The following is an 11,960-nucleotide window of genomic DNA, read 5'->3' on the forward strand; positions in this document are numbered from 1 at the left end:
GGAAATTGTGTAGAAACACGTCAGTTATGTATATAATACTTTTATATTCGACAGTTAATACATGACTTTTCCATTTTAATTTCTACATCATTAAATAATGTTTAATAAATATAGTTGTTAATACATTGTACCTTTAATATTCATATCTCAAGTTTAGTTCTAGTTATCGCATGCACTACCCTTCTGTCGGATTTTCCCTTCCATTTTTCTCCTCGTTTTTTCCATTTTTTCCTCCAAATTCCGTAGATGTTTCTCATACTGATCACTTTTTTACTTAATGCATACCAGAGAAAAAATAGCTAATCGATTATACTCACTATGCAAAATTGTTATTTTTTAGTAATTGCGTATATTTAAAGCATCGTTTGACCATATATTCGATTGACCTTTTATCCAATAATAATACATTGAAAACTTCGTCTGTTGTATTTTTGTATATGACGTCGTAAAAACATTGACTTGTCCCCGCCTCCGTCTGTGCGAGTCAGTTACCCACGTTAATTAGCCTACAGTATATAAAGGGAGCGTGGTGGAGTTTAGACACTAGGTTTCTGAGGATAGAGTTATGGTGGATCTACAAACAAGGTGTAACTTTACAATGAAAACTGTCCGAGAGATCGGGGTACTTTGGATGTGGTGCTTCGCCATACAAATCCAATTAATACAAGGTAAGTGGGATAATATTGATAAGCTGATATAACGTCATATCCGAAGTGTAAGTGCTTAGTGGAATCACATAAATAGTGGTTGAATGTTGCACCTGGCAGTTTTCAATGGTTCAATTGAACTTCTTAAAATCAGATATGAAAAGAATATGCTTTATGTAGTTTCACTCAGCATTCATTATGTGAACAAATGTATTTCAAGTACATGTATTTTAGTTGACATATTATACCATTCTGATGCGTACATGTCATATATTATATTGCCATTTAAATATTGTTTAGTAATTACTTTAATATTTATATTATGAATATATTTTTACATGAATTTATTTTTTGTTGTCAATTCTGTAAATGGGCTCCTGGATCAGTTGACTTGACAATAAGTAAATAAATAAATAAATAAATAAATAAAATAAAATTCATGGTCATTTTGTTAGGGGTTGTCAAGAACTATGATGAGTCGTTTGCATCAAGATGCAGAAACGGATGGTCCCGGCACGGCGATTCCTGCTACTTTCTGTCAAAAGATGTGGCATCATGGGCAGAAGCATCTGTAAGTTAATAAACAAGAGGCCCAAGAGGCCAACTAAGTACTGATTTACTTTGGTAATATATAATGTCAGTCAGGACCATCATGAACATTTAGTATCTAATTGCTATCAAATAAAATGGCTTGTTACCTAGATAAAGCTTACCATCTCCCCAAGAGAGAGATCCAGGGACCCCATATCTATTTAGATCAATTTGAAAGGACCTTGTGAGTTTACTTTATGTGAAGAGAATTAGATTATGCTATCTGTTGAATTTGAGAAAAAGATTTTTGAAGTATATACGATAACATAATGTAAAAACTATTTGACCCCGCCCCTTAGACCCCTGGGTGTCAGTCAGGGAAAATTTGTCAACAAAGTTCAACCAACATATCATACTCATAACTATGACAGCGTTGGACTCAATTCCTATAACAAATGACCAAATAATGCTCATAAATAGGTTTTTAAAATACAAACTATTCTAAACTTGACCACCTCTCCAGGGAGAAACGTGAGACCCAATGGGCCATATAAATAATTTTGTAAAGAACCTTAAGACATTTTTTTCTATGAAGAGAATTTGATTCCACCATTTCTCGAATTTCAGAAGGAGATTTTTGAAATTTTAGCCTATTTGAACCTCTTTAAGCCCACCCCTTCAGGTCCCTGGGGGCCAGGCATGGAAAATTGTTAATATGATGCAATGACCATCTCATACTGATAATTATGACAACATTTGACTCATTTCCTTTCATTGACTATACAGTTGATATTGGAAACATAGATAACCATTGTTATTTATACATTTCAGATGATCTGTACCACCCTACATAGCCGTCTGGCCGTAGTTGAATCTGCTGATGAAAACAACTTCCTCAAGGCAACAGCACGTCGTTTTAATGCCCGTATTTTATCGCTGTTTTAATATTTAAGATAAAAGTACTGGGACACGTCATATTTTTACTATATATGTCATGCATTTTTACAAATGTTCAATCAATTATTATGCCAATGAGTTCTTTTTTTCAACGAATTGTCCTTAAAGTTCATGTGAACATTGCAAAATATTTGAATTTCCGTAGAAAATATTTGTATAATTTCCCATCGCTTCTTATATTATTTCTTAGATATTGAATGGTACGCTTTTGTAGATTTCGTCAATGGAATAATGAAGTAAGAACAAAGAACAAAATGATGTCAAAGCTTTGTAACACTGCGTGTAATCGTCTGCTTTACAAAACCCATATAATAGAGAAATATATCAAACATATCTGAATAATTACAGAGTTTTCTATAAATTTCTTTCATGAAAATCTTATCAAATACAGATTCCTGATAAAATGTGTCAAAATGCATAAAATATATAGTAAAAAAATATGAGGTGTAAGTACTGTTGTCCGATCTCTGTGCATGCATTCATTTGATAAAGCGTAAATATCCAAATGAGCCGGTACAATGTCAATGATGATTTCAGGTAAACATGTTGATATAACAGTATGTACAATATTTCGATTTTGATTCTGAATATAACTCATGAATGGTTCAATTTGTTTTAAAAAACAAATATAAAAAAGTTAGTGATTTATCCGCCCCAGTAATATATGGGAGTTAATGGCGCCCATTGGTCAATTGCCCACTGTGCAAAAGATACAATATTGCACATATGTTGTACATTGTTGCAAACCGCACATCCCGATGACGTCTGATGACGTTAGAGTTTTTACAGATCATTTGCACCGGCTCACACGACGTTTTAGATACATTTTATATAATTTACATGGATATATTACATTTACCTGCCGATTAGTTTTAAAAAGAGCACTCATCAATACTAGATATGACACTAAAATGCAATATTTCGGAACAGTTGTAAAAACGTCTCAAAAATGGAAATTTTTGTGTTTATCGGATGGCAATGTGCCTTAGTTCGATAACCTGCCGGATAATTTCTTTAATTACTACAAATCTATAGCGAAATGGAACTGCTCCCACATGCAGACACTCATTATTTGTTATAACAAACAACAGCATATTAATTGTTTGAAATGTAATTTACAGGAAACGGGTGCGCCGAGAGAGAGTGTTAATGTAACAGCTATATGACGTCACATGACTACCTAAGGGAAAATAACCGCGTTTTACATTTGCAGGCTATTTCCAACCTGCTGGGTATATGAAAAGTAAAGGTTTTGGAAGCTTAGGACGAGACAGAATATCTCATTCATTGAGATGAGCACATTTTCATAATTTTAATTTTGTGGGACAGCATTAACTACCATGCGAAATTATATTTTATTTAGAACAGAATTAAAATTGGTAAATGAGATATTATGTTTATACGGGGTAGCTGCTATGACTTTTTTGTTTTTATGATAATACATACAATACATTATAGATAGGTTTTGTTACTGTTTTTATTCTCATGTGCTCATTTGGAAATTGTTATTTACACTTTAGATTGGTCTTATGATGTTGATATGCTCATGTTTAGCATGTTAACGGAAATGTGTCGATGCCAATCTAGGTTGGTGTTGATACAGTACGCATTGGAAGTGAATTACATAAGCACAGTATGCGATGGAAAATATGCATAGACAATGAAATGATAATATGCATGTATATAGGCATTAGGATATATAAGAGTTTAATAGTTAAACTGTCAGGTCAAACTCTTGGCAAATAAACTTTGCAAAATTGGCAATTGTTGACATTTCGGTAGTGTTAGCACTTTGCGGCAATTTTACAATTATTATTGACATTTTTTCATAATTTGTATAATTTCTACCATATTATCAAATTTCCATACTGACAATTAGTAATTTGTATAAATAGCAGTTTTACCTTCCTTAGGGTAGTATGTGTAAATTCAAGAAAAGTTAAAAAGTTAAAATTAAAAATGGACAGCAGAAATGCAAGAGAAATCGATAATCTAGCACTAAAACAAGTGGTGGGAATGTAGGTTTTTTTCCGGTAAAATTGCAAGTGACCTGTCTGTAAGTTCTGTAAGTTAGCTATGCTAAAAAGGAGTTAAATACCTCAACATCGGAAATTTCTCCAGCTGTAGACAGCAGTCAGCAGGGGAAGTAACTCACAAAGGATATCTTCATATGATAAATGGAACTAATTGAGAGACCATTACTTCTTATTATCAAATATTAAATTGAAGACAAACACAAAATTCAGGTTAAAGGACAAAATTATTTTTGACAATATTAAATTCATATGAATCAAATAACGCGAATAATTTACGAAGCCAAATGGGATTTCCAAACATTTCGATTAAGCCTAAATCACTGAGGGTTCTATACTTGACTTTTTCAATATAATTTAACTTAATGTGAATGGCAGAAGTGACCCAGGCTTCAACGTGAAATTTAAAAACAACTTATTTTGAAATGGAAACTGGGAACAGGAAATTCCAAAATAAAAGCTATCGTATACAATTAAACTTGCAAAGTCTATACCAGCATTTTATGTTGGTCAAAGTGAAACACAGCAAATTGGCAACATTAAATGTTTTCATCGCCAACAGAAATGCTTTGCCGCCAGGCCAATTCCAGTTAAAATGCACAAATCTCCGCAACATAAGTTAATTACTTGTCCCTGTGGAGTAAGGCCGATATGATGGCCGGCTACTAAAGGAATCAGAACCACATTGATATCAGCACTGTTACATATGGATGCATGACTAATTATCTCGTCATTCTTTATTTTATTAAAGAAACCACGATGATATCATTTCCTTGTTATTTTGGAACAAACTTTGAAAGATATAATAAAGAATAAATTAACAATTTCTAATCTAATAAAAAATCATGAAATCATCAAATTGATATTATTACACATTTCCATTATTGCCAACTTTATAGATATACAACAGTACACATGATGAACTTTACGTTATATGTACATGGAAGTAATATTATTCTGAAATTGTGTTCTATACATTAATGAGATTTAAAAATTAAATTTCTAGATTCATACTTGATTGCTGGCACGGACATGGAGGTGGAAGGTGTTTGGCGTTGGACCGCTACCGGAGACAAAATCAGCTATCTGGACTGGGGAGGTCACGACCCTAACGGTGGAGAGTACGGGAACTGCGTGGTTATGTGGCGAGATTTCGGGTATCAGTGGGCTGACGAATCCTGCCATGTCGCGAGGAACTTCATTTGTGAAATGAGGTAATTTACTCACTCAGCTCCAGAATCATGAAACAAGTCTTAGCCTCAAGATTAGATTTAGCCGCCAATCATTAATAACGTAACAAACATCGTCTTTGGATGGCGACGTATAAACTTAAAGAGTAACAGAATCTTACATGGGTCTATGAAGTGGACAGGGATATCTCAACCCGACTGAAAGATTTTGGGCGGTCAACCCGAGGCTTGCCGAGGGTTGACGGCCAAAATAATGTGATCACAATTCAAATAGAGTGTAAGTTGACGGCCTATCAATAATGTGATCACAATTCAAATAGAGTGTGGCGCAATGAAACTACAAAAAACTCACGTTCACTTTAAGGTTAACGGTTTAGTTTACAGGTACGACCTGAATTCGTATTGGTCCCACTTAACTGGCCACGTGAAATTCAGTAAAGTAAAGTTGGATAGTTATTCGTTATTCGAATAACGAATAGTTGTCTAACTTTACTTCTGGCCGGGTGAATTAAAGTTAGACAGTTATTCGTTACTCAAGCGTCATCTGTTTTGACGGAGCAGTGAAATTAAATATAGTATTTTTTTATTTATTGGGATAACTATACTTTTTAAGGAGATTTCAAGTAAATATTCATAGCACAGATCTTTAAAAATCTTCTGAGAGCTTTACTTTGGATAATAAAATATATTTTACTGATATTAAATCCCAGTTGCCCTCACATTTAGTTTCTGTTGAATTTCGACGTATAATCAATAAAATATAGATAATTCGACAGTTACCTACATCATTAGAAGCATAATTTTATTTGTTTTTGTTTATCCCAAAAACGTTAATAGTCATTAACAGCATTAACAGACTCAGACATTATACACACACTATGATTGCTATGGAATGTTCTATTGACACCTCTGAGTTGGCAGCTACCTTCCAAAGTAGTGCACGAGCACGACTTCCCACTACCTGTTCAAAAAATATGAGGAATCCAGTTCAAACAAAACAATGGAAACTATTTAAGAGCCACGCTTTTATTTACAAGGTTGTAATTCGATGACTCTAGTCTTATCTATATACTGTGGATTATGAGACATTATATTTTTCACTGAAAACTTCTAAATTCTAATTCTCTGAGAAAAGGTGGTACGACAGTCGTTTAAATTGGTTTTTGACGACCGCAAAGCCAATTTGGTATTATTTTTGTTTAGCCTTGATAAGACGATATTCCTGAGTGACCCTAACTACGTCCAACAACGGATGACCCTACTACATAGAGAACTACAAACCCTTCAGGCGACGGTACTGTCCCAAACTGGAAAAATGTCTTCGTTTAAGCAACACTTCTCACACTCCCAAAACGGTAAGTTTTTATGTTAAATTGAAAGGCACTTGAGTATGTTATTTTACTGTCGATAATGAGTTTTCGACTTATGGTGAAATAAGTAAAATGTTTCAATAGATTGCAATCCACTTGAAAACTAGTTCTGTTTCTAGACTTCTAGACTTAAGTAAATAATCTAAATAAATACTACCTGCAGTAAACGGCTTCGCCTCGGTGACAGTGATATCCCCGAGATGACAGTTGGCACTGTCACCCTCTAATGCAGGGAGTATTTATATAATATATGTAATGATTGATCCTTTCTTCCATAACAAGAGATCCAAAGTCAGAACAGAGAAATAGCATCTATCAAACAACAACTTTCTGAGGCTACTCCTGGTGAGTTTATTTCTATTTTATTCTCACACAACTTATTCAATCGTACAAATTTATTAGTTACATACTTTATCACTAAATCCACCATTCCTGTTTTTTTTCATATTTTCACTCGTGAAATATGAGCTGGCTCCGGGATCATCTAACGTTTCTGCTCAGTCAATCAATTGTCACATTTCATTATGCAGTAATTTGTTATTTACCAAGTCTTATCTTTAAACTGTGTGATGATCCTATAATTAAATAATGACGTGACGTCATGAAACAATGGCGGCCTTTAATAGATTCCTGCAGCATAGTTTGACGTTAGAGTTTAAGCATCCTCGATACCCAAGGGGTTTCGATCACTTACGATCTGTACACCCTGGGCTATTTCATAGTAAAATTGGAGGCAAAAGAACAGAACAGGTCATTAATCATTTGATGTACATCAAAAGAGCCGTATAACGGTACACTGTGTGACTGTGTGGCTTTGAAGTAGGACATCGCTCTCTCTGTAGTCTTCAAATGAAATTTTTGCTGGCCTGTGATTGGTTCAGACTTTTTCTTCTGAACTGCCTTCAGTTTTACCATGAGATAGCCCAGGGGTGTAGAGATCGTATGTGGTCAGAACCTCTGGAGTATCGAGGATGCTAGACATAGAGAGTAGGTGCAATAGTTCCGTGATGCAAAACAAAAAGTTCGATAAAAATATTTTTCGATAAAATAAAAGTTTCTTTGCTTCGTCGTTTGACAGTGATTTAAGACCCTGTATAGATTACAATGATATTTATATTTATCCTGCAACTGTACCACATACTGACCGATAACTATTGCTGGATAAACTTGCGATTTATCTCTCAATACGAAATGATTTATTCGTCAACACGATCACGTAAATATGTTCCACATCTGACGGAACTTTTTCTAACTTGACCCCGAACCTTCAACCTTCCGGTGAATGAAACGTCATTCAGCCCCGCTAAATAGTGACGTCACATTCACCGTAATGACGTCATTTTTACAATATACATCTCGAATGGCGATTTTGTCTTTTACTTGGGTCATGGCAAAGGTATGTATTGTACTGGTACTGATTGCGAATGCGCTTATACATATTTTCCGCGGTCTCATATGAATGAATCCTCTCCTCCGCATCAAAGAAGCGTATCGCTTCGAGCAAAAACAAGTAAATAACTGGCAATCTGCTTTCGTTTTAAATGTCATAATGGTTGCAGGATAAACAGAATACATGGTTAGTATCTTACAATACAAGTTTTATTTTGGAGCTTGACACAGAAAGCTGACTTGACAAAGCCTCGTTATCATGGCTTTCCTAAGTCTCGTATAAAAAAATAAACCTTGTATTGTAAGATACTAACCATGTATTCTCTGTATGTTTGACTTATATATGGTGTGTCTTCATTCATAGAAATAGGAGGAGCAACATTTGTCCGATGGGGAAGAAAGGACTGTCCCACAAGTCTAACAGAGCTTGTTTATTCGGGTATGTTACACCTCCAATACCTAGTATTCTGATGTAGAGCTGCCTTCTGTTTTACATTGTTCTATGTTTGGTGATGGAATTTGGGCTGTATGTTATATGTAAGTGACGACCTTATCATTTACCTTCATGATAAACTGTGAGTGATGTTATAAAAATCTTGGAATCGTACATGTAAACGTTATTTATTTTTTCAGGTAACAGTTAGTCATGTATAAAACTTTTTTTCTGATATATAGATTTTTGGAAATATGGGTTCATACCTTAAAAGAAAATGGAAAAAAACATATGTCCGTGTGCTCGTTTTAGAGCTACTGTCACTCAAAAATACCTAGTTGATAAAATATTGGTTTTTATGGAAATTTTGCCGTTTTGACCATATACACAAGATATTAAGCCGTAATTTACTAATGAGGTGCTTGATATATATGGATGTTTGTAGAATGTATTTTCTTGTTGTCTTTTTAAAGATATGCCAGTTTTGATTAATAAGACTAACATTTTTTCTCAGAATAACTGCATACCTCTTACCGCTAAATTTTGAGCTACAAAATACACCGTTTTCAACCATTTTTGCCGAATTTAATCCTTTACTGAAAAAGTTCTGGTATTAAACTTTTAATGTTTTGCATATCAATACGGAATGGGTTGTTCTATCTAAATTAGGCAGAAAATGGGGGGTCAGTATGCTTACTCCTTTGCCCCATTTAAATATTTGTTATTTTTCAGTATTTCAGAGTAAAAAATTTAAAGTGCTCGAATTACTATTAAATTACTATGACAAAAGTGTATCATTTCACGCATTAATGCTCAATGTTTCAACTACCACGAACCTAGTAAAGATTTTCAGCAAAAATTAGCTCGATACAGCTAAAAATATTGCCGCAGTGATGATTTGAGTAAAAACAATTTCTGTAAAAAAATGGTAAAACTATGGCTTTACTCAAAGCGAAAAAAAAGACACAATTTCAAAATGACCGCCAAATGGGCCATTTCTTAAAAATCCCAGTATTAAAAATCTACTAAAATTAGAAATGTAATTTTTGACAAAATTTGCATCTGGGAACTTGCAACAGATATTGATAAATTGTATTTGAAAATATCTTAATTCTTTTATCTTTGTCGAAACGTCATCGGGACTCGATACTCAGGGGGGTCCGATCACATAGGATCTCTTCACCCCTTGACGATCTCATAGTAAATCTGAAGGCAGCTCAGACAAAAAAATTCTAAACCAATCACAGGTCAGCGCAAAAATCCTTTGAAGACTACAGAGAGAGCGATACCCAACTTCAAAGCCACACAGTTAAAGTTATATGTACCGTATTTTTCATAGTCACGAATCAAGAAGAGCTTTTAATATGTTATTCAACTCCAAATGTTACCAACATTTTGAGAATTACAATACTTTCAATGTATAGGATTTAATTTTAGGACTGAAAATGATTTTTGGCAGTTAAAATCTTCAGTGTAATGAAATGAATACATACGGTCAGACCATGAAGCCATCTTGCTGTCCACAATTTCATTGCACATTTTACAGTATTGTATTACTAATTGTAAAGTGATTTCTGAAGGTATATTTGCATCTAAACATGTATAAGGCATAAAAACAAGAATTTCACAGTGCATAACTTAATAACCAATGTCTTCTAACTAAGGTTTATAAGGCATTACATATGTGTGTCTGTCCATTTGAATGATTTTCACAGCTTCATTCATTAAAACTTATGGTTTTAAATAGATTATTGGAGAAAAATAACATGTCCAAATTTTCGGCCAGTTACGGCACATATAACTTTAACCACAGTGTACATTTTTACGGCTCTGTTGGTGTACATCAAAAGACTAAATTACTTCTTCTGTTCTGTTGCCTTTCCAGTTTTGTTATGAGATAGTCCAGGGATGTAGAGGTCGTAAGTAATCAGGCCCCCTGGAGTATCAAGGATGGCTTTTACCATAAAATTCGATATTTCTCGCTTGTTAACTACTGTACGACGTGTACATACAATATTCATCGTCTATTTTGTAAGTCTACCGACCTGGCCAGAAACGCCAGTGTTATTGCTAAATACGGAAACCGATGGCGGTGCAAGTTCCCCTTTCCTGAATTAACGACACGAATATTTAGCTGAAAAAGAGATAACTAAGATATTGCTTTTGATAATCGTAATTCATACTGTGTATAATCTACAACATTTGACATTAAAACGGAGTTTATACAAATGTAAATTTTATTTGCAATAGGTTATGCTGGTGGTTCTTGGTATAACCATAAAGGAGCTGCAGCTAGCCCTCTCTGTCTACCGCGTGATCCAGAATGGTTAAACACAACAGTCGTACCAGACGAAGATACAGGGAAATTATTCGGAGCGGAGTACGCATCGACTAATGCCCATACTATGTTCGGTTCAAACTCACGAAACAAAGAGGTGCCCTGTGCGGTCTGTAGGCCTAAATCCTTTGCCTCCTCTGTGATGATACCGGCGAGGACGACCTGCTACAACGGCTGGACGAAGGCGTACGGCGGATCATTGGCCTCCGGGAACCACCGTAACAAAGCTGCTACTGAGTACGTGTGTATGGATGAGCATCCACAGCCACTTGCAGGTGGAGGCAATAGAAACGAAAACGGCTTTCTTTTTTATGGAGTCAAAGCATTTTGTGGCTCATTGCGATGTCCTCCGTACAAGCAGAATACATACATAAGTTGCGTAGTGTGCATGAAATAACGTAGCAGAGAATTAGATGATGGTCTAACGTTTTCCTTGGTCGCTAAGCGTTTGACGTTCTTCAGCCACAAGTCAATTATTGTTCTCGAATTAAAATTAAACATAACTTAATTCAAATAAATAGAATTGATTCAAATATTAATAAGTTCACTGCATTAGTTTGCATGTAAAGATATCAATGTGGTTTCATCTGTTAACTTTGATTTCATTGTCTTGATTCTCCAATAACACGTACAACCTTTTTATTAATAGAGAGATACAGAAAGATGATAAAAATGTACATGTAAACAGCATTCTATGTAAATTATTTAGCTGAAATCGGCGTTCAAAATAAAATTCTTGATGGATTTCAAAAATGCTTTTGATTCGTGTGTCATTTGTAGTATGTTGTGCTTAAGCTTCTTTCCAAACATACCACAGTCTATAACTATACTTTATAATTGCTTAGATAATATGTTACTTAATAGGAAATATTATAATTATCATACAAATATATGAAATCAATGATATTGATTAGATTTTTTTTTTAAATCGTCTCGGAGAAAGTTGGAAACTAAAACCAAAATACTGGATACTATATCTATCGCTACTTGCGTTTTACTCATGCCCTTTATGATTATATAATGGAGGTGTTGCTAGCCGACCACGGTCGATTATTAAGTCTCTGGTGCAGAT

The 11,960-nt window shown here is 34.5% G+C and overlaps 1 protein-coding gene across 1 annotated transcript; it reads left to right on the top strand.

Moving 5' to 3' along the window:
* Positions 1–539: 539 nt before the first annotated feature.
* Positions 540–11,602, top strand: LOC138330919 (uncharacterized). Its single transcript, XM_069278402.1, has 8 exons — positions 540–668; positions 1,103–1,218; positions 2,010–2,103; positions 5,175–5,382; positions 6,562–6,713; positions 7,011–7,073; positions 8,482–8,556; positions 10,801–11,602. Exons 1-8 carry the CDS (start codon positions 566–568, stop codon positions 11,283–11,285), a joined length of 1,296 nt encoding a protein of 431 aa, XP_069134503.1. The 5' UTR covers positions 540–565; the 3' UTR covers positions 11,286–11,602.
* Positions 11,603–11,960: the final 358 nt, after the last annotated feature.

Source organism: Argopecten irradians, chromosome 9 (assembly GCF_041381155.1).
Source record: "Argopecten irradians isolate NY chromosome 9, Ai_NY, whole genome shotgun sequence".
Taxonomy (NCBI): domain Eukaryota; kingdom Metazoa; phylum Mollusca; class Bivalvia; order Pectinida; family Pectinidae; genus Argopecten; species Argopecten irradians.

What these genes read in the sequence shown, in the direction of transcription:
- LOC138330919 (XM_069278402.1), top strand. Translation starts at nt 566, where the DNA reads ATGGTGGATCTACAAACAAGGTGTAACTTTACAATGAAAACTGTCCGA. An exon ending in CATCATGGGCAGAAGCATCT is followed by an intron (nt 1,219 to 2,009) that starts GTAAGTTAATAA and finishes TATACATTTCAG; the next exon opens with ATGATCTGTACCACCCTACA. An exon ending in AACAGAGCTTGTTTATTCGG is followed by an intron (nt 8,557 to 10,800) that starts GTATGTTACACC and finishes TATTTGCAATAG; the next exon opens with GTTATGCTGGTGGTTCTTGG.